General features: G+C 36.6%; 1 protein-coding gene across 3 annotated transcripts in view; it reads right to left on the bottom strand.

Annotated features, from left to right (window-relative positions):
• Positions 1–24,487, bottom strand: part of VTA1 (vesicle (multivesicular body) trafficking 1) — a 49,043-nt gene that overhangs the window by 14,551 nt on the left and 10,005 nt on the right. For 2 of the 3 annotated variants that reach the window (XM_005859071.2, XM_014533879.1), the window contains exons 2-6: positions 17,050–17,144; positions 13,886–14,013; positions 12,936–13,011; positions 3,005–3,113; positions 406–579 (exon numbers count right to left, since the gene is read on the bottom strand). In XM_005859071.2, the coding sequence (XP_005859133.1) occupies positions 406–579; positions 3,005–3,113; positions 12,936–13,011; positions 13,886–14,013; positions 17,050–17,144 (582 nt within the window). Of the gene's footprint in view, positions 1–405; positions 580–3,004; positions 3,114–12,935; positions 13,012–13,885; positions 14,014–17,049; positions 17,145–22,354; positions 22,425–24,487 lie in introns of those variants that run through there. The other variant, XM_014533880.1, reaches the window with a different exon arrangement.

The following is a 24,487-nucleotide window of genomic DNA, read 5'->3' as shown; positions in this document are numbered from 1 at the left end:
CCCCCCCCCACAGTGCACAAATTTTTGTGCACCAGGCTTCTAGTACTATATAAACCCCCCCTCACTTCAGTGCTATTCTTAAACAACATTAAAGGGGAAAGAGTGGGAGGGGAAGAAAAAGAAATCAACAACACACATAAAAGCATAGAAGCTATTCTCATTAATAAAATATAAAGTCAATGTAATCAAAACATTTACACGTTCTGTCATTCTTATAAAACTAAAAACACAATTGATATTAAAAAAAACTTCAATAAAAAGAATTTAATGTGTTTTTTTTTTGTAGGTCAAAATGGAATTAAAATATCTTATCATGCTCGATGACTATCATTATGTAGCACAGATATAAGTGCAGCTCTTATTTATGAAAGAAGAGTTCCAAACTTTTTGAGTTTCATTTTCTACCTGTGCTGTGAGGCACTTCTGCTGGTGTATTTGCTGGGGCGTGTGCACCGGGAGGAATCTGTATTCCAGTATAGTTGCTCGAAGGCATGTTGCTGGGGTCATAAGTTGAAGATGATGGCTGAGGTGGCTGAGTGGGCAGGGAGGTGGCTCCAACATCTTCATTTTCTTCAACATCTATTATAGAAAATATGTGCAATGTTAAACTAGGTATTTTGAAATAAAAATGCTGAATATTCTTATTTTGCAGGCTCTATCTTTAAAAATAATGGTTTTAAATATTTTCTAAAAGTTATACCTGGCAATATGATTACCACTTCTTTTAATTCTAATTCCAATTCTATAAAATCTTTGAATATAGTGTATTTTTTCTGAAAATAAACTTCTTTTAAACCCACTCTTTAAACATAAAAAAGTGACATTTTTGGCAAAACATGTCACATTTATGCTACCCAATAAGAACTCTATTTTCTTTCAGCTGCCCTATTAAATGACTGTGTGTTTGTTGTCCAAATTATTAAGTTAATCAACAAAAACAAAGAAATAAAATTTCATATTCAGCTATCTATAATGAAAGGAGTAATAAGAGACTTGTGTTGATAAGTTTTAATATGTAGACTTCAAAATATACTAACTATCATTAGCTAAATTTGAAAACTACTTTGAGAAAATTAAATTTTGATAGTATATTTAAAATGACAATTAATCACTTTGGAGAATCTTAGTAATTTAAAATAAAATAAATATAAACTAGAACTACAGATCTCTGAAATAGATTTGTTTCCTATTAATTTTAAAATATTTTTTGTCTCATTAGAAACGTACTAGAGGCCCGGTGCACAAAATTTGTGCATGGGGGAATGGCGGGTCCCTCAGCCTGGCCTGCACTCTCTCCAGTTGGGGGATGTCCAACTGCCGGGGGGATTGGGCCTAAAACAGCAGTCGCACATCCCTCTCACAATCTGGGACCGCTGGCTCCTAACTGCTTGCCTGCCTGTCTGCCCCTAACCGCCTCTGCCTGCCGGCCTGATGCCCCTAACTGCTCCCCTGCCTGCCTGACTGCCCCCTAACTGCTCTCCCCTGTGGGCATGATCGCCCCCTAACTGCTCTCCCCTGCTGGCCTGATAGCCCCTAACCGCCTCTGCCTCAGCCCCCACCACCGTGGCTTTGTCTGGAAGGACGTTCAGAAGATGTCCGGTCTAATTAGCATATTACCCTTTTATTAGTATAGATTACATTTTTAATGTAGATAATTTTAAATAAGTAAAAATCTACCTACTACTCTGAGATATGCATTTTATTAAGTAACCCTATAGATGTATTTATACCTTATATGCACTACAATAGTTTTCTCCTATATTAGAGAACTCCAACATTTATATATTCTGGGAAGGAACAAACCCCTGCTGTTTAAAAGCACTGAAGAGTGACCAAAATCTGGTAGAAACTAGGATGATGATGGACCTTGGACGAAGAAATCTCACCAGGTAAGAACTACTTTTTTGTGGCTTTTCACCTGAGGGTACTAAACAGTCTGTACAAAGGGAAATACTGCAGAAAAGTGAGCCTTAAAATGTGTATATGAACCCCAACTAAACGTCTGTTTGGCACTGAACTATGCATGTACACTGGGAGAAGACTCTAGTGGGCCTTGAAGAAAGCAACAGCCTTATAGATGAAAGAAAGAGAGGCAGTGTTTGAGTTCAGGCAAGTTAACTGCTTGTTATAAACAAGAATCAAGACTTCACAGAGGAAGATAACAGAATGCAGAGGAACTATAAAATTGTTTATTTATCAACAATGAAAAGTAACACAAATATGGGTTGAGAAAAATTGTGACCAAAGTCATGAGAAAGTCTATAGAAAAAGAACCCCAGAACAACCCATATATTGAAATTAACAGAAAATGACTTAACACCAGGTACTTGGAGAACAATATAGTCATAATGAATTAAAGAGGAAAAACTCACCGGAGAAAAGAAAAATGTAAGAGGGAATAGAAACAGATGGGACTAACAAAAAACAAATGGCAAAAGTACTAGCTTAAATCTAGCTAAGCAATAATATATTAAATGTAAATGTACTAAACACTATTTTAAAGATTGATGCTGTCAGACCGAAAAAAAAACACCTATATGCTTTAAGACTCATATATGTTTAAAAGAGGAGGATGAAAATAGATATACCATGTAAATACCAAGCAGACAGAAGCTGAAGTGCTACTTTGAATAACAGACAATATAAAAATAATGACAAGGAATATTAACAGAGATAAAACAGGATATTTCATAATGATAAAAAGGTTAGGCAATTAACCAAAGAAACAATTATAAAGGTGTATGTGCTTAATAAAGTTTCAAATAAACAAAAACAGAATTAGTAAATACTATATTAAATACTATATATTTTACAAAACTTTTTAGACATTAGAAGAGTTTGGTTCTAATCTCTCACTGTCCCAAATTTATGATTTTATATCCAATTTTCATGAATTTTGGACCTGATGAGAGAAACAATTATATGGTCCCTTTAGAAAACTTTAGATACTACTGAAAAATTATGATTCTACTAAATCATTTTACATAGAGAAATAAATACATACCATTATCATCGTCAATTCCAACAGGCCCTGCTTGAGGAGTCTCTCCATTCTTTAAACAGTTATGGATATATGTTGCCTTCCACCTTGCATACTTTCTGTGTCTCACATTCTAAAAAGAAAAATATTTTTATCGATATTAGACTGCAGTAAAAAAGTCAAGCAAAAATAATACATTTATGATAACTTATAACATATTCTTGAGGTAAAACCCAGTTTTGCATTATAGAGCTCTGAAAGAGTCCAGCACCCTCTCAATCTTACCACTGGGTTCTACCAACTTTCTAGGGCTCAACAGGCTTAATAAAAAGCTATCTTCCTCAAAACTCATGTCTAATGGTTCTGAATTTCAGAAAAGGTCTGCAATGGAAATATGTGAGTATCCTTTGAGCAAAACTTGCAACTTATATGCACAGGGGAGAAATAGGCTAGACGGAATTATAAAATCCTATATAATAAAAGCTTAATATGCTAAGTGTCCAGTCGTCCGTTCAATCAATCAAAGCGTAATATGCTAATGATATGCTAAGGCCACTCAACCGCTCCCTACAATGTGCACTGACCACCAGGGGGCAGATGCTCCAACTGGTAGGTTAGCTTGCTGCTGGGGTCTGGCCAATCGGGACTGAGCGAGATGGGTCGGACATGCCCTGGAGCCCTCCGACTGGCCAACCTCCTACGTCTCTCCCTGGCCCTGATTGTGCATCGGTAGGGTCCCTCGGCCTGGCCTGTGCCCTCTCGCAATCCGGGACCCCTCAGGAGATGTTGGAGAGCCAGTTTCAGCCCAATCCCATGGGAGAAGCACCGCTCAGCCAGAAGCCAGGCTTATGGCTGGCGAGTGCAGTGGCAGTGGTGGGCCTCTCCCGCCACCGTGGCAGCGTTAAGAATGTCTGACTGCCAGCCATCAGTTGGACATCCCCCGAGGGCTCCCGGACTGCGAGAGGGCGCAGGCCAGGCTGAGGTACCACCCTGAGTGCACGAATTTCATGCACCGGGCCTCTAGTTAAATATAAAAAATAACAATAAATTGAACTATTTTCACTAGAGGAAAAAATAAATCTGTACAAATCTAAAAAAACTAACATGATGTACTGGTTAAAGCAAGCAAACACTTAACCTGTAGCATACTATTCACCAGCTCTGAGTCTCATTTATTTCAATTCCCAAAAGGAGAAAATAGTAAGTCATGGGATTGTTGTGAGAACTGAGAATATTAGTGAAGAACCTGCTAGTTGCCTCTTCTTTCCTGACTTTAAAATTTATGCTATATACCATAAAATAAGAAACAAAATTGTTTTAAAAAATATGAGAGTAAAATCTGTCAGAATTTTGAACGGACTAGTGATTTTTCAGTTCATATTAATGGACCTTTATGATACTCCTGGACCAGTGGTACTAGTATCAATTGGGAGCTTGTTAGAAATTAGAATCTTCAAGCCTGCATCACAATCTATATTGTAACAAGATCCCCAGAGGATCTATATGTACATTAGTTTGAGAGAACAGTTTCATTATGTTGAAAACAGCTATACTTTGCCTTTTGTAAAGATCCACCAAGTCACCAATGAGTACAAATATAGCATATAGTCTAGATATTTAGTTGAGTATTTTATGTGAGATTCTCTAGATGCTACAGATTAGTATACAGAAACCGAAAGAGTAACCCACCAAATTACTGAATTTGTGCCATATTTAATTTCCCTTTCCTTATCAAAATATACTCTTATATACTCCATTATAAAAAAGGTCCTATAGCCCAGCCTGTGGTTCAGCTGTTGAGCATTGACCCAGCAATCAAGAGGTCCCAGGTTTGATTCCTGGTCCAGACACATGGCAGGGGTTGTGTGCTTGATCCCCAGTAGGATACGTGCAGGAGGCAGCCAATCAATGATTCTCTCTCATCATTGATGTTTCTATCTCTCTGTCTCTCTTCCTTCCTCTCTGAAATCAATAAAAATCTATTTTAAAAAAATTCTACTTCTGTACTTTTTTTTGGCTCAGTGGATAGAGGGTCGGCCTGTGGACTCAAGGGTCCCAGGTTTGATTCCGCTCAAGGGCGTGTACCCTGGTTGCGGGCACATCCTCAGTGGAGGGTGTGCAGGAGGCAGCTGATCGATGTTTCTCTCTCATTGATGTTTCTAACTCTCTATCCCTCTCCCTTCCCCTCTGTAAAAAAACAATAAAAAAAAAAGACATAATATTTTTATCATTTCAACTCAACCGTTAATATCATCACTAGGAATTTGGCTTTCATAATAATTAAGGTCCAACTTCATTTAGTAGTTTCCCTGACTCAGTCCTTTCTACAAGAATCCTGGCTCCTTCTACAGATGGTATTTAGAACCCAAAATCAGAAACTGGGGGTGCTCATTTCTACTGATGCATCACTGCTTCCAGGACCTTTCAGTATAGGGACATAGGAACTTTGTCTCATGTACATGTATATACAAAGCTATTATATATGCTGTATACACACAAATGCATGCATATATTGTATATACACACATTTGTAGTATATACATATATACCATCTACATACATATATCGATTTTTCTCTATCTAATACATTTAAAAGCATAATATGAACATTTCCAGTTCCAATCCAACACAATACAATGTAGCATTCTCCCATCCCATATTTTAAGCTCTTTGTCCAGAAGTGAGAAACCTGGCTCCCTTAATATACTTACTCATTTGCTTAATCCTATACACAGTGGTTCTCAACCTTCCTAATGCCGCGACCCTTTAATACAGTTCCTCATGTTGTGGTGACCCCCAACCATAAAATTATTTTCGTTGCTACTTCATAACTGTAATTTTGCTAGTTATAAATCATAATGTAAATATCTGATATGCTATATGTGTTTTCCGATGGTCGCGACCCACAGGTTGAGAACCCCTGATATATAGAGTAAGCAGTTTTAGAATTGATAACCTAATACCATCAAGAAAAACCAAACCTACAAACAAGAGTTCAATATTTAACTATTATTTTGGGGTAAAACTGACATACCTTGAGATAAATAAATCTTAATGTATATAATTTGATGGGCTTTGAAAGAAAGATATGCCTGTGTAAAACACACTATCAAATTATAACATTTCTAGTTCCCCATGATAATGTTCCTTCATATCTCTTTCCAGAACAAATTTCCCTTGCCCCACCCCCTCCAACAAACATCCTAATTTTTTCACTAGAATTTGTCATTATATGTAGGGAATCATCCAATTTGCACTGAGTTTTCTTTTACTCAGCATAAAATCCACAATCCACAAGATTCATTCATGTTGAAGGGTAGATCACTAGTCCCTTTTGATATTTTAGTAATAGTACAATTTATCAATTCCTTTGTTGGTGGACAACTGGGTTATTTCTAGCTTTGGGCTATTATGAATAAAGTTCCTATGAGCACTCTTGAACAAGTCTTTTTCTAGACACATGTTTCCATTTCTTTTAAATAAACACCAAGGAGGAATTACTGGGTAAAAAGGTAGATGTGTTTACCTTAATAAAAATCTGCCAAATCTTTTCCCAAAGTGGTTATAATGTCTAACATTTTCACCAAGCAATGTATGAAAGCTCTTGTTTTTCCATATTCTAGCCAATATTTGATGTGGCTCGTCTATTCATTTTAGTTAATTTTACTGTTTTTAAACTATTCTACTGATGGGGGGGGGCATTAAATCTCTAAGTATAACTATGAATTTATGTATATTTTTATTTCTATCAATTTTTGTGTCATATAGTTTACAACTGTTATTTTGGTACACAGACACTTTTAACTGTAATATCTTCTTGATGAATTGAACCCTTTATTACAAAATATCCCATTTTACCTCTAGTAACACATCTTAAAGTTCCTTTTGTCTAATACTAATATAGCCACTTGGAATTTTATTTACTCAGCATTTGCATTAAATATTTTCCCTTCTTTTACTTATAAAACATCTGTGTCTCAGTATTTAGAGTGTCTCTTGTAAACAACAAAAAGTTTGAGCTTGTTTTTTTTTAAATCTAGTCTGAAAATCTCTACCTTATAGTGTTAGTCCATTTACATTTATGGTACTTACTGATACAGCTGTAATATTTAGGCCTAAAATTTGCTATTTGTTTTATACTAGTTCCATCTGTTTTTGTTTCTTTCTCCACTCCTTCCTTCTTTTGGCATAATTATAATATTTTTTATTTAAACAGGTATATGTCTTTATAAAAATAAAAAATATAGTTTTTTATATATTTATGTACATAACATGTCCAATGTACTTCCTTTCTCCCTATAAATCCAAGTTACCATCCGGTATTATTTTCCTTCAGACTGAAAAACTTCCTTTCTGCTGGTTAGTAACTTAGCTCTATAGTGCAGATTTGATAGCAATGAATTAATCTGCCTGAAATGTCTTTTATTTTACCTTGATTTTTTTGAAGGATACCTTTCCTCAAAGAATTCTGAGTTGTGAAAGCGTTTTTTTGTTTGTTTTTCTTTCAGTACTTTAATTGTGTCAATTTCATTCTCTTCTGCCCAACACTTCATAAAAAAAAAAAAAAGAGAAGTCAACCATTCTTCAAAGCATTTTTACCTTGTGCAGAACGTGTTCTTTCCCAAGACTGCTCTTTTCAAGGTCTGCTCTTCGTTACTGAACTTCACTGCTATGACTATGACGTTCTCAGATATGGTTTTCTTTACATTAGCCTTACTTGGCATTCACTGAGCTTCTTGGATCCATAACTTTTTCACACAATTTAGAAAATCTATGGTCACTATTTTTTCAAAATCTTTTTTTCTACATTTTACTTCTACTCTCTTCAATGGGACTCCAAATACACATAATGGGACTCCAAATATAGCTAGCAGCAATACATAATGGCCATCTATTTCTAAATACATTAATCTTAAGCAAATATATGATTGAGCAGTTTTGAATAATTTCCATTAAAATTTTAATGTATTTGCGGATGTCCTCTCTAAATGTAGTACACTAGACCAGTGGTCGGCAAACTACGGCTCGGCAAACCTCGGCTCGCAAGCCACATGCGGCTCTTTGGCCCCTTGAGTGTGGATCTTCCACAAAATACCAGCTCTTCCACAAAATACCGACTTCTGCGCATGGACCACGAAGTTTCAATCGCACTGTACGTGCGCACCCGCACGTGGTATTTTGTGGAAGATCCACACTGAAGGGGCCAAAGAGCCGCATGTGGCTCGCAAGCCGCGGTTTGCCGACCACGGCACTAGACCATTATCCATCAACTAATAAGAGCAAGAACTAATGTTTTTTAAGCATTTACTACTGCTAGGTACTTTGCTAAAGGCTGTACATGTATTTTCTCATTTTATACCCAGGACAACTTAATGAAGTATTACAATTTTCTTCATCTTATAGATGTGGGAACAGACTTACGTAAGTCAAATAACTGAGTGATTCAGTTATGAAGTGGCATGTGGAATCTGAAGTCAATGGCTATAGTTTCTTAACCACATTGTACGAATACTGTGTGCAAAAATACTCCATTCACAATTAATTGAATATTAAGTGCAGGTATGTGTACAGAACACGCACTTTTGTAATTAGATAAAGCTCTCCCACTGAACCATGGTTTTCTAGGTTAGCAGTGAGATGTTGCTTAATTCAGAAACTTCCAATGCAAATGGATACCTGAAACAGACTACCTCCAAATGGCGACACAAGTACATAATTGCTCCAGTTGTGCCCGAGCCCTGTTTTTCCAGAAGCAAGAGTCCCAGATTGGGATAAATCAGGATTCACTGTGGTCTTCCATAGAGGGATCTAGATCAGTGCTAAAAAGATGTGGTCCCAGAACTGGTGCTGGTCTGCAAACTGCTTACCAGTTTGGACAAAATAGTACACAAATTGATAATTTAGGAACTTAACGCAAATTAGGCTTGTATTTCACATGTCTTTTTTAAGTTTCATTTTTCTAGTGTTTCAATTATTTTTTTAAAAAATATTTTATTGATTTTTTACAGAGAAGAAGGGAGAGGGAATAGAGAGTTAGAAATATCGATGAGAGAGAAACATCGATCAGCTGCCTCCTGCACATCTCCCACTGGGGATGTGCCCGCAACCCAGGTACATGCCCCTGACGGGAATCGAACCTGGGACCTTTCAGTCCGCAGGCCGACGCTCTATCCACTGAGCCAAACCGGTTTCGGCATAGTGTTTCAATTATTACTTGTATTTTACATAATCAGTCTGCAACAGATTGCAAATTAAGAAAAAAAAATAGCTGGACTTTTATCACCAAGTCTGAGATCACTGTTCTGGGCTATAGCATCTGGAGACAAGGTACTCACATTTTTCTGACCCTTACTTCTCTCACTATAATTCAAAGTTGCGAAAGAACAAACAAAATATATCTGAGGCATCTAAGTACAGAGCCTGGAAAGTGGTAGAAGTGGATCTCGACCCTTATTTTCTCATTACTAGTTCACACATCACAGAAACAAGTTAGCTTGTTTCTCTTTCCAAGTTAGAACACAAGGTCTGTGAGGGAAGAAAAACACACCATATTCACTTGATTCCTTAAAATTAGCAGAAACTCAAGAGATAAGAGCAGTGCTATTAACTTTTATGTGATTTTCATATTCTTCCTAAATTAGCAGCAGAAAACCTAAACCAAAGACTATAAAGAAAAAAAGGTAAAATATCTGTTCCTTAGACATTGATAGACGTGAAATCTATAATAATAAGAGCGTAATATGCAAATCGACCGAACAGCAGAACGACCATCTGGACGACCACACTATGACAAACACTGGCGCCAGGCCAGCCAAGGTGGGTGTGATGTGACTGGTTGGGGGGCCCCGCCATCGCCCCAAAGAGGGAGGCCCAGGCCACACTCTGTGGGGCAATCGATGGGGGGGGCTCCGTGATCGATTGCCCCAAAGAGGGAAGCCCAGGCCACCCTCTGCGGGGCAATCGATTGCAGAGCCCCAGCCGGGTGGGCGGTGCCTCCCTCTGCTGGGCGATTGATTGAGGAGCCCCATGATCGATTGCCCAAAGAGGGAGGCCGAGGCCACCGGCCAGCGATACTGTGGTGGTGTACGGGGCTGGCCAGCGATCGCCCCGCAGAGGGAGGCCCAGGCCAACCAAGCGATCACACCCCACGTCTGTTGCCTGCAGGGGGAGGCGACCAGTAGTGGGGGAGGGGAGGGCAGCGCCGTACAGATGGCAAGCAGTGGCAGCAGCGGGAGCTGGGCCAGCTGCTGGCAGCTGGGGGAAGGAAACCCCTGATAGGCCCTGATCACTGGGCCTAGGGACTCTACCTGAGGGGTCCCAGATTGTGAGAGGGTGCAGGCCAGGCTGAGGGACACTCCACCCCTACCCCATGCACGAATTTTGTGCACCGGGCCTCTAGTAAATATATAATACAAAAGAAAGCCTCTCAATAATGTTGATCATAAATAGAGTAATCAAGAGGATATAGTAGGAAAATAATATGTTTTGAACATTTCTTGCTTTAAAATATAAAATTAAAGTATATTCTTGTGACTTTATACTTAAAACTGGGACACTAAATCCAAGAAAGCTACAGGAATGTGAGAAGTTTGCATTACAAAAGTGTAACTAAATACTAAGATGGAATTATGTTGGGCACAGTTAAAAGAGTTCAATACATAGACCTAAAACAGAGGTAGAGAGTTGAAAATCAGAACAGTAGCAGACAAAATACACATATATAAACAGCTGAAGACTAAAGAAAATACAGACTTTGTTTAGTTCTGTGTAACCATGAGTAATGACATGAAATTAAAAGGGGAAAAAATCAGGAAATAGACCAAAATGCTGTAATTGAGACATATTACATTTCAGAAGAGTTATGAAAGAAGTTCTGTGTAAACAGGTCTGAACATTATTTCCAACTACAGGTAAAAAAATAAAAAGCTAACTATAAGGACTTTTGAAAAATTAACTAATTAGCACTGTATTTACTGTGTGTGAATTGCACTTAATGCAAAAGAAGAGTAGAATAGAATAAGACAAAGTTCCCTTTTCAAGAACTTGCAGTATAACTTATTCCAAAATATAATATATAAAACCCAAGTCAATACATTTATAGTGTAATGTCCATATAGTTGAGACTCTAAAGGTGGAAGAGTTACAAAAATGGAGAAATTCATATAAGGTCTAGAACAATGTAGCTAAGAGTAAAGGGAATGCAATGCAAGCAGGCTAAAAACACAAAAGTCCCCAGCGGTAAAAGCTGGGAGGTTGGTAAGCAGGCTGGCCTGACAAACATGAAATGGGATTGGTAAGAAAGTACCACAAGTAAGATAAACCTGCACAATGTCTGAAAATGAAAAGTCCCTATGGGTTCTTCAGTAAAACAATCACAGTGAAGACTAGATTGCATGGAAAAAGAATGAAAAATAGTATAAACTCTATTTTTTAAAAAAGAAAAAATAATTTATTTAGAAGACTAAAAATATTTATGTACAAATGTCATACACAGAAGGCCTCAGGTGTTTAGCTTGCTCACTCCGACACTATTGCTATGCTACCTTTTCTTCTCCCTCCTCCCTACTAGAATTTGTTCTGACCTGGTTGATGACTTACTTTTCTAATCTGAGGTCCATTATTCTCTTTTGTCTGCCTGGTACTCTCCATAACCGTACTGAATTATCTAAAGCTTTCCATAGTTTCATGGATAAATCAGCTCAGCATCCTCAATTTTCTAGTATTGTGCCACATACTAGTACAACAGAGGGGGAAAGAAATCCAGGTCAGGAATAGGAAACGGGAGTAGAAAGGGAGTTCAACAGAGTGGACACACTGGGCCTTCAGAATATAAAATGTGCCACCCACTGAGAAGCATTTCAGGTTTCCACACTCCAGGTTTCAGTTTCCTCTTATACTACTCTGTCTCAAGAAAACTGGACAGCAGTGGCTCTCAATGGGCACTGTCCCATACATTAGAAGGTGTTATCTGAATGACTGGGGAATGCTGTGTAGGCAAGGGCCAGGAATGCTTGGTGTTTTGAAATAAAAGGAACAATCACATAATAAACCGTCTGTTGTTCAGCACAACTTTGAAATGTCCTGCATAACTCTGCCAATGCAAAAACTCAGCTTATCATCATCAAGTCTAGAACCTGATTTTATTTTACATACAAGCATAAAAAATTTTTTGCACAGTTTTGATATATTGTTTTATAAAAATGCAAATATCTCATAGATTATACTTTATTTTGTTTGGAACTTTACTATCTGCTCATCACTTTGAAAAAATAGTATCACAGAAAGCAACGTTCTTCATAGATATCAAATCACCAGTATAAGAAGCCTTTATCAGTCTCATTATGGCTCTTTTTTTTTTCACCCTATCTCTTTCTAGATTAACATCTCCCTCTCAGAAAACAAATTTTCTTGTGACAGTAAAACAACACTGAATTCACAGCAATGTTTGTCACTTAGCCTCAATTTACTCATGTATAAAATGAATATGCACTCTATTTATCTCATAGTGATTATGAGAAACTAATAAATATGAAGTACTTTGTAAAACATCATGTTCTATATGTATTTTACAATAGAAACAAATCATAAACAATATTTCTGAGTAGAAATGAAATAGGAAAAGACCTTAAAAAGTTTCTGCCTCTATGTTTACCAAATAACAGTGAAGAAACTTAACAGCATACAGGATTAGTAGTATTTAAACCCTTAATAAAATCAAACTCAAAACCTGTGCTGCCCAATACTAAATTTAAAGAACTTCCTACAAAAATATATTAAAAATAATTTTATCTTTTGTTTGTACTTTAAAAAATGTGTAGTAAATTAAAATTAAAAATTTGCTTACATTACATTTCTTATGAACATGCTGCTCTAAGTAAACACTGTCATAATAAAACTGGTAAACAGCAACAATACTGATCTTTAGCTATTAAGACAATAAAAACTATATACTCACTTCATCAGTAAGTTCTCCAAACACAGTTATGACATCTATTAAAAGACTTGCCGTATAGAAGGACTTGATCATGTTTCTGGAAGAGAAAAGAGAACTGGTCTAGTTTAAAGGAAAAAGATAATGATGTAGAATTAGCTATGTAGCTATAAAAAAATTCCAATGTTTATAAAAGCATTCTGAAATTATTTTAAATAAAATCAGATTTTAGGAACACATTGGAACTCCTCTTATAAAGTTATCAGGAGAAAGTAACAACACTAATACTACACGTAAATATGGTACAGTAAGGTTTTATAGCAGGGGTCCTCAAACTTTTTAAACAGGGGGCCAGTTCACTGTCCCTCAGACCATTGGAGGGCCCGACTATAGTTTAAAAAAAAAACTATGAACAAATTCCTATGCACACTGCACATATCTTATTTTGAAGTAAAAAAACAAAACGGGAACAAATACAATATTTGTATTTGCATGTGGCCCGCGGGCCGTAGTTTGAGGACCCCTGTTTTATTGTATACACTTGATCTTGAATAATGTAATTACAGTACTTTCTAAAAGCATATCAAGCCATGTGCATTTTTTTGCATTTAAATATTATTATTATAATAATGACAAACCATTTGAATTAGTGGAATGGGAGTTTTTAAAATCAGCATCATTGAACCAGACTGTTTTATGTCTAAAATCAACTCTTACATTTTCAGCAATGTTAAAGAACTAGTTAGAGTATATTTCCTGAGAAAATAAATCTGCCCTGGGTGTTCTTCTTTTAGTCATTTTTTCTAAAAAGACGGGATTGCATCTGATACTCAAAATCATTCTAGATTCTACAAGTAATTTTTAAATATTTAAATCATTAATCAGGAAATCAGAAAGTGTTCAATGCAAAACTGGATAATTCTGGTTTAGAGTAACTAAACTTACCATTTTTATTTTCCTCTTTCTTTACTTACTTGTGAAATCGTGCAGCCCGATCTTCATTATCTGCATACAAAAACATTTTCAAAGCATAATTCTCCAAATGGGCACAACCAACTATTTCTTGAGTAACAGCTTCATTATCACCCAATTGTTTCTTAAGCTAAAAGAAAATCAAATGCAAAGCTTATGATTTTGGACTTACAGAAATGTATACTTAAGTACAAATTATCCTAACAATCATTTTAAATGAATGACTTATATACATTTCAGTAAAAGATGTATCAATGAAACCCTGCAAAGAAAAATCACTCTGTCTTAGCCAAAGGTATTTAAAACACAATCCAATGTTCACAAAATTCTGATTACACATATGATAACCTGAAAGTATCATTTATCTCTAAAAATCAAAATAACCAAGAATAGAAAGATAACACATCCAAATAGCTACTTTAAAGCATCAAATATTTCAAAATAATATATTATCCAATGTACAATCAGGTATCCTAAAATGAAATTAAAATTTATTTCCTAGTCATATATAAGTTAAAATTTTAATTTATTCCCATTTCAATTTCTTCTTATCAAATAAAAAAAATAATACTAAAAAGGATCACTATATCCTAAAATAGTATCTTTCAGAGCACATGTATAAAAAGGGAGGTTTTATCCTAAGGTATAGATGAAAAACTTGGAATTGGATTATAAGTTTTTTAAATTTAGAAAAGCAGAAACCTCAAATCAATACAATTTAAAACTGTGTAAATTTCCAGTCAGTATATCCCTTTCCTAAGCATATAATAATTTAAAGTATTTAAAAAACAAACTAAATTCCTACATTATACTCAGACTGTCACACTGAAATAAATGACCTTCTGGAATATTATATCTTAGCACCATACTACTGTTTTAAAACTGCTTTTCTCAAAGACATTATAAAATAAAAAATTATATTTAAAAAAGGCTTCAGGATTTTCCATAAAATCAACGAAGTAAATACTCTCAACAAAATAATTTAATGTCCAGAGGGATTTAATGTTGAAATTTAAGGACATTTTTAGCTATGATTATCCTAAACAAAAATAGAAAAAGCCTGAATGTAATACTAATTACTATATCCAAACTGTGACATCATTTAATTCTATATTAATTCTAGAGGCAGATTTAATTCTAGAAAAAAGTTTAAAATATCCAGCAGCAAAAATATACTAAAAGTTTTCAAAATGTGATATAAACATTTTATTAGGTAGATGTGCTCTCACCATGGAATAAACTCACTCTACTTGTTATTTAATTTAGATACTAATAAATCCTAATGAGTCACTTTATAAATGTGATTTTACACTTTGCTTATTATAAAGAACTGAGTTTTGAGTTATCCAAAAGCTATTATTTTACCTACTAGAGGCCCGGCGCATGAAATCATGCGCGGGTATGGTCCCTAGGCCTAGCCTGCGATCAGGGCCATCTTCCCCAGCTGCTGGCAGCTGGCCCCACCCTCTGCCGCCACCCACCCGGGTTCCCAGTATGCTACTGGGCGATGGGAGCCTGATGGCCAGTGGGGAGGGACCAATAGGTCGGCCAGTCCTGCCTGCTCGCTGGCCCGACCCCCGCCACAGGTCGGCCTGTGTGTGGGGCAACCAGGGGGCAGGGGCCTTGGCCTGGTGCCGCCCGCATCCCCCACCACCCAACCTGCTTTCCCGTTTGCCATCCGGTGATAGGAGCCTGCTGGCTGGGGAGAGGTGGTCAGTGCACCTCATAGTACTGGTTGAGCGGTTGTTCTGGCATTATGATCGTTGGGCTTTTATTATATACTAGAGGCCCAGTGCACAAAAATTTGTGCCCTCGGGGGGGAGGGGGGTCCCTCAGCCTGGCCCGTGCCCTCTCGTAGTCTGGGACCCCTCAGGGGATGACCACCTGCTGGATTAGGCCCGCTCCCTGGGGCATTGGGCCTAAGATGGCAATCAGACATCTCTCTGGCAGCCCGGCAGCCCGGCAGCCCTCGGGGGATGTCCACTTGCCAGCAGGGAGCAGGCCTAAACTGCAGTTGGCCTGCTGAGGAGGCAGGAGAGGCTCCCACCACCACTGCTGTACTGGCAGCCATCAGCCTGGCTTGTGGCTGAGCAGAGCTCCTCCCATGTGAGAGCGCCCTGACCACCAGAGGGCAGCTCCTGCATTGAGCGTCTGCCCCCTGGTGGTCAGTGTGTGTCATAGTGACCAGTCATTCCCAGTCCTTCTGCTGTTAGGGTCAGTTTGCATATTACCCTCTTACTACAAAGGATAGAGGCCTGGGGCACGGGTGGGGGCCAGCTGGTTTGCCCTGAAGGGTGTCCCAGATCAGGGTGGGGGTCCCGCTTGGGTGCCTGGCCAGCAGGTGAGGGGCTGAGGGCCGTTTTCAGGCTGGCGGGTGACTAAAGCTCCCAACCTCTCCTTTTTTTCTTTTTTTTTTTAATTCTGGGATTTATTTACCTTCTATGGCTGTCACTGGAACTGAGAGCCGGCTTTAGCTCTGAGGCTCGGCTCCAGCTCTAAGACCTCGGCTGCTGAAAGCAGGTATCTGGGCTTTGTTTAGCTTCTATAATTGAAACATTGTTGCAACTCCAGCTCTGATGGCTGAAAGCAGGTTTCTGGGGATTGTTTAGCTTCTATAATTGCAACATAGTTGCTTATAGTGCAGCTCAGATCTGGGCGGCGGCAGGCGGGGAACCTTTGCTTCCTCCAACACTGGAGCAAGCAAGCCTCCTGTTCGCTTCAGCTGCCTGGCTGCCGGCCGCCATCTTGGTTGGCAGTTAATTTGCATATCGCCCTGATTAGCCAATGGGAAGCGTGTTGGAGGTATGGTTAATTACCATGTTTGTCTATTATTAGATAGGAAGATTATTGTTATACTGAGAAATTAATAGGGGTATATTCTACATAAAATGTCTGTTAAAGATGAATTTCACAAATATATTGTAAGACACATTCTCCTTACTGCCATATAACCTCATCCTCCAAAAAATACTGTAATTTTTTCTGCACTTATAGAAGCAGTGTTAGAAGTGCAAGGCCAACTGGGGCAATAGAATGCCCCTGTTGCCTATGTTTTCATCAGCTATAATGACATTGCTGATTACTGCCAAGGGAAAAAACTACACAAATGAAATAAAATAGCATTTTAAACATTAACCAGAAAATAAATTCTCTCTGTTTAACTCACAGTTTCTAACTGATCCATTAGCTTTGATAAAAATTTACGACATTCAGGAGTTTTACTATCAATCTTCATTCCAGTTTGCATCGCATATAAACGACCTAAAAAAAAAAAAAGGAAAAATAATTTAATTTTTAACACCTTTTGTTGACTGAATTTTTAAAATGTTTCATCTAATAAATCATTTAACATTTAAGTAGACTTAGAAATAAAACTCCAATTTACTAGGAATCTTAATTACAAATATAAAGAACACAAAATATTATTCTAACAAATTGTTAGCAAGTAAGGCATTCTCTTTTGGCATGTTAAATAAAAAAAAAAAAAGACTAGGTTCTAAGCCAGTGGTGGGCAAACTTTTTGACTCGAGGGCCACAATGGGTTCTTAAACTGGACCAGAGGGCCGGAACAAAAGCATAGATGGAGTGGTGTGAACTACTAATATAAATTCAAAGTAAACATCATTACATAAAAGGGTACGTTTTTTTTAGTTTTATTCATTTCAAAGGGGCCGGATCCGGCCCGCGGGCCGTAGTTTGCCCACGGCTGTTCTAAGCTGTCAAAGGGACCTGAAATTTAATTGGTTAGTTGGGGTACTCAGAAAAATAACTCATATGTAGAAAACCATGTGCCAAGTGTCAGATAAGTGATGTTGATAAAATATACAATATGGGCTGGAATGATGGGAAATGTGATTTAAGTTGAGGCTAATAAAAAGAACTGTTTTAACTATTTTTATGTATACATATAAAAATATACTCTCTCTAAAAGAATTAATGAAAACATTAGAGATAAAGCTAAAGCTAACAACCTCTCTGACTAATAGCTTTTCCAATGGTAAGAGCTGTGAATAGGTTAGTGGCAATTGTTACCACTGGTGTGTACATATATCATCTGTAATTTACTCTTACATTCAACAATATGTTTTGGAGGTCTATGCTCATGCTATAGTCCTCCACAGTATGGACATATCATTTTAACTAAAGCACATTTAGGTTGTTCTCAGATTTTAATTATTATAAATCATGTTGCCCTATCATACCTTCTTGTGCATACATTCAAGTTCCCTGAGGTAAATATCAAGAAGTGGGATTCCTGGGTCATAGCATGTGTACCTTTTTCACTTTGAAAGCTACTCTTGAACTGTCCTCCAAAACAGGTTACTACACTAACATGCAGTTATACCTGCAATATATATAAGTATTCATTTCCCTCAAACTCATAAAGAACTGTTATTACTAAACTTCCTGTCAATCTGAATTGAAAGTGGTATCTCACTGTTAGGTTTTGCATTTTCCTGACTACTAAATAGGTGTTAGATATTTACTGGATAGCCCTATATCCTCCTTTATGAATTAAGACTATCTATCTATCTATCTATCTATCTATCTAAAAGGCTAAACTTAGAAATAAAATATGCAAAGTGTCCCCTTAGGGGACCACCAGGGGGGTGCGCAGAACAAAAGGAAGGTCCCAGCCAGCAGCCGGAAGGCCCCAATTGGCCCTGATCGCCAGCCAGGCATAGGAATCCTAGTTTCGTACACCGGGCCTCCAGTGTATCAAAATAAAAGAAAAAACTTCCACTAAATTTTCTATTGGGTTATTTGCTTTTTAACAAATTGGCTTCTGGCTGTTCTTTATAGAGTATGAAATAGGAACATAATGTCTTTTTTCCCCCAAATGGAATCTTGTGAACACTATCCTCATTCCCCGTTTTACTTTACTCTTCAGCGTGTAATCATCTTCTATTTATTTATCCTGTCTCTACTACTCCAACTAGAATGTAAACATGATGACCGCAATTTTAATCTATTTGGTTTGCTGGTGTATCCCTGGCATCCAGGCTAGTACTTGGCCTTTAATAAACATTTTCTGAATAGATAAGAGAATAGCTCATTTTGCCCCACTGATTTAAATGCCATTTTTATCATTCATTATCATATATTAAGTTTCCAATTCTGTATACTGTCCATCTTGCTTCCCTAGCCTACTGGGTCTATCACTGCTTTATTTACTGGTTTATAACATGGCTTGGTACTCTTAGGATTTTCAGTTCAATTATGTCTATCTGAGCATACCATCTTTAAAATATGTATTAATATACACACACTACTGTGTATATTCTGTGTGTTTTTAATTTAAAAACTTTATCAGAAGGAACTACATTTTCATGCTTAGGTTTAGAGTTTAAGGTTTAATTTATTATTATATTTATTTCCACAAATCAAATTTAAGGATTTTATCCATCTAGGGATTAACAAGAAGAGAAAAAAAATTGAGTTCCATAAGTACTATACAGATATACACTGCCACACAATGAAAAAACATGGTGTTTCATTTTCACTGCACAGGATCCAGCACTGGATGTCACTTTGACACAAAAACAGACATATGCTACTTTAAAATGCAGAAAAGCATGTTTTAGTTTAAGTATCCATTGCTTTAATCACAAATGTGACCAAGTTTTCTTTCTTTTCTCCTTCTTTTAACTAGTCATGTTTCTTTAGCAAGTTGTCTTGGTCCTTTTCCCATTATACCTATTAGGTTTTAAACATCAATTCCCCCATTCCACCAGGCCTTTTAAAGCATGGTTGAATGCCCTCCCCTTTTTAAACCAATCATATTTCTTTTAAGTTCTATGCCTGTTTTAGTCAGCTTTTTTCCTTAAAATGAACTGAATTCCCCAAGACTTCTTTTTGAGCTGTTAGGTATTTTCTTCCAGCATTTTTGTTGCATTTATTTTATTTTATTTTTTTTAATGCATCATGAGTTCTTTAGATAAACATATAGGCTGCAAATATGTGGTCTTTCAATTTTTGCATGCTGTTTTAAAACACAGAGGCTTCAAATACTTATGTATTCAAAGCTATTATTGTTTTCCCCTATCAGTTGTAAGCTTGGAAAGTTCTTTTAATTGCAAGGACTTGATATTCAGTTGTACAATATTTCTAGTTGTTTTTATGGTTTAATATTTCAAATATAACTTTTTAATTTGCATTTCCCCCCAAGTTATTGGCACTTAAGATCTGTGTTCCTTCTTTAATATAGGTAATTTAACTTTTTATGTTTCCTGCCTATTTGATTTTGCTGGGATCTCAGATCAAATGTCATCCTATGTAATAAAAGGGTAATATGCAAATTGACCCTAACAGTGGAACTACCGGGAACATCTGGTCGCTATGATGTGCACCGCAACAGAGCTAAGGATGTCCAGCTAACAGCTTGGGAGCAGGCCTAAGCCATTAGTTGGATATCCCCCGAGGGCTCCTGGGCTGCCAGAGGGATGTCTGACTGCCAGCTTAAGCCGTCAGTTGGACATCCCCCGAGGGGTCCCGGACTGTGAGAGGGCGCAGGTTGGGCTGAAGGATCCCCCGAGTGCACGAATTTTCATGTACCAGGCCTCTAGTCTCCTTATATGATAATATCTATAATTGATATAATTTTTCTTCCCCAAATTTAATCTTACTATGTCTTACTGTATTACCAAAATTTTCTAAGAAATTTTAAGTGTTATTACTCTTTATTTTTAAGTGGAAGGCTTTTTTTGGTTAAGTGTAGAAATTGTTAAAATATAAATTGAGGCATATTAAAAAAATTAACTCATCTGGATAGGTGACCAAAACGTTAAGAAACACATTTCACTGCATTCTCACTTCTCTCAAGTATAAATTGTATTTTCTTGCCCCAACCTAATCCATGCCTCTTCCCCAAGACCCCATTTATTCTACTGTATCCCTTGGAACTGCTTCATAATCATCTCCTCAAATTCCTTCTCTCTCTTTTTGTTTTAACTAAAGCCTGAATGTCACTTGAAGAAATCATTTGCAGTCCTCTCCAGAATTTTTAATTCTCTTACATTCCTCCTATGTCAGGATTGGCAGGTATGACTGGTTTTCTCCTTGTACCCCCCTGCTATTTACGTTCCAGTATTTTCTCAATGTCTTCTAAACGTGCTGGTCTAGGGCTCATGCTACCTCCACTTGATGTTGTTATGCTTGTAATCACCTATGGACCTCCTTGTTTTTCCATCATAACCCCTATTCACACAGATAATACTTGTGGTAGAGACTGCAAACTGCCTTTTCACATCCATTCTTCCCATCTTCCTTACTAACAAGACTCCTACATTATTAGAGAGTTGTAATGTACCCAGCCAAAATAGTACATTTCCCAGGATTCCTCAAAGCAAACTATGGCCATGTAACTAAGACTAATATCATTCAACCAGAAATTGTTGGGAGAGACTTCTGTAAAGTCATCTTTAAATAGAAAATGATAGCAAGGGAAAGATCTGACTGACCCTCTCCCTATTCTCTTCTCTACTGCCTGGAATAAAAATGGGATGACTGAAACTCTAGGGACGTCTTGGACACAAGCAACCTTGGAAATGGTAACCACATGCTGGTTTTAGATTTGAAATTGAATGTGATTCCCTAATGACTTCATGGAATTTGCATACTGGCACTGGGTACTGCCAATACCAAACTTTCTTTTAAATGAAGAAGTAAATTGTATTTTACTTAGTCATTTTTGGGGGGTTTCCTGTGATTAGAAAGCAAATCTAATTCTAATGCTTACCCAGTACCATGTTCTCAATTCTTACTGACCCTGATCTCCAGTAATTCTATCTACTCTCCCTTACATGCCAGCCATTCCATTATTAATTTACCATCACAAACTTCCAAAATCAGTAGATCAAAAACTCACTATAAACACAATATCCCTTTTTTCCAACATTCAACTATGCCTCTTACAACAGGCTTCCAGTTCACTGGTGTCTCCCTACTTCTTCATGATAGTCTTTTCATCTTCAATGTCCTTCTACAACCAGCTTTGATTTTACAGTATATTTTTCTAGAACATTACTATCCTATCTCCTTCTATCTCTGAATAATTTTTTACATCCCTTTGGTAAAAGCACGCTCATATATAAAGCCATCTATTTTTTCCCTCTATATCTAATGCAAACCACAGAGACCACTGGCATATTAGCATCATTATAAAGATCATAATTATCAAGTAAGTTTAATACCCGCCTTCCCAATCTCCCAAATGACTATCTCAAAGAATATGAATATCATTAAAAACAAAATGACCCAAAAAGACACACAGAAAATTTGAGAGATTATTTGTTATCTATATACAATATTGACCAACATGGTAGAACATGATAACATTAGTTCTGTACTCACATGAAATACAGTACTGACAGTTTCATTTCCCAGGTCTTTCTCCTTATTTTCTAACCACAGTAGTGAACACTATGTGAATCCTACCATCCAGAGTGTAGTTAGCCACTTGGTAGACCAACTTTGGGGATAAATGGCTATCAAGCACAGGTAATGGCCCAGATCATATGAAATGAGGTTGATTCCTAGGTTCACCTTGGGTTTAGTGGCAGTCATCTCAGAACTTAACCATTAAGCAGACATGCAGAAAATTAATCCAGCATTTTCTTGCTACCTTGTACAAGAAATGTACTGCTATGTAAAAAGCACAATTTTCAATTTCAGATTTATTACTCTTCATTTCTACTATTGCTTACAATAAAAATGGTGGAGTCAGTCTATCTCCTTTGAGGCAAAAATCAAATTATTCCCACTTTGCTATCATCAAAACCATGATCAACAAATACCAGCTTCTTGTCCTTTAAAGGTTAACCTCAGTACAGATGGCTGATTCCTGAAATTCAGTGTAATGACAATATAGTTTACAAATGCATTTTTTTCCAAATGCATTTTTTTTCTTGGTTTACATGCATATTTAGTCTTTGCAATTACAAGAACATTATTATACAGTAACACTTTTAAATGAAGAAATGGATCATCTCAGAATCGGAAAGATTTAGGACAAAAATTGGGCTGCCTTTTCATTTTTAAATATCTTATATGGTTTACAAGTCTTAAGTACAGAAAATGTATCACAAGATGCATTCTGTAAATGTAATAAAAGCAAAAAGTACTTAAAATCTACTTATGAAAATTAATAAAGATCTTTTTGCCATAGGGATGGAAAAAAGAATCACATTCATATAGAACTCTATTCAAGACAAGTAACTCATTGTAGCAGCAGCATGATGAAAAATTAATGTCTAATATGGAAATTACCTACTAAAACAGCATAAATGTGTAGCTAAAATCACGTATAAAGAAATATATTTGATTCATTTCATCAAGGAAATGTGTTTATTTTAATGAATAAATATTATTTGAAGATGAGTAATGAGGCATATTTGCAAAAAGATTAAATACTTTCCAACTCAATTTTAATTTCATGTGAGGCATTTGGTGACATTTACTAATCCTAAAGGTATGTGTAATTCAAAGTTCCATAAAATCTAAACATTAACATTCTAACACATCCTTGTTTATACATGAGGAATATAAAAATATGAAATGCATGATAAAAATACACAAAAAATCATACATTAAAAGCAATTGTGAAGAGTGATACTTGAATAGGGTCATCAATGTGGCACTCAAATAGGAATCATTATGGTATAGATTGATGTCTAAAGCAAATTTTATTCCAATAAATAGAACTGAATATATTACACTATTTATATGTACATTGTAAATATTTGCTATATGGTTAGTATTACATTTTGTGTAGGGACTTTTGAACCCATAAAGAAAAATAAGTCAATAGCCCAATGAGATCAAATAATGAAAAAATAACAGAAATAGTAGATGACATTAAAATACTAGGAAACAATTATAAAACATTTTAAAGGAAACCATGTATTAAGTGAGGAGATAAATAGAACACATACAAAGGAATACAAATGAAACTTCTAGAGATGAAAAATATAACATATGAAATAAAAAATTTACTGGACAAGTTTAAACACCACAGAAGAAAAGATTTGTGAACTTCAGAATACAGCAATAGAAACTACTCAAAAAAAAAAAAAAGCAGGGAGAAAGGGATTGAAAACAAAAGAAGAGCAAAACTAGAGTCTCATTGAGGTGTGGGAAATATCAATTGTTCTAATACATATGTAACTGGATCCCCCCCCCGAAGAGTGGGAAAATGTGGCAAAAAAAAAAATACTGAAAGAAAAAAATACAAAGTAAAATCTTTATGCACCAAAAATATCTTTCAAAAATAAAAATAAAAGTTAATTTCACACAATAGAACAGAATTCATTGTCAGCAAGCCTCATAAAAAATTATAAAGTTCTTGCCCAGCTGGTGTCGCTCAGTGGTTTACCATTGACCTATAAACCAGGAGATCATGGTTCAATTCCTGGTCAGGGCACATGTCCGAGTTGTGGGCTCGGTCCCCGGTGTGAGGCGTGCAGGAGGCAGTCGATCAGTGGTTCTCTCTCATCAATGATGTTTCTGTCCCTCCCTCCCTTCCTCTCTGAAATCAATAATATATATATATCTACACTACTAAAAGAGAAACATGGTAATTAGCGTACGACCGCTACCCTTCCCAT

Source organism: Myotis brandtii, unplaced genomic scaffold (genome assembly GCF_000412655.1).
Source record: "Myotis brandtii unplaced genomic scaffold, ASM41265v1 scaffold123, whole genome shotgun sequence".
Classification (NCBI taxonomy): Eukaryota; Metazoa; Chordata; class Mammalia; order Chiroptera; family Vespertilionidae; genus Myotis; species Myotis brandtii.
This window is presented reverse-complemented; position numbering and strand designations above follow the sequence as displayed.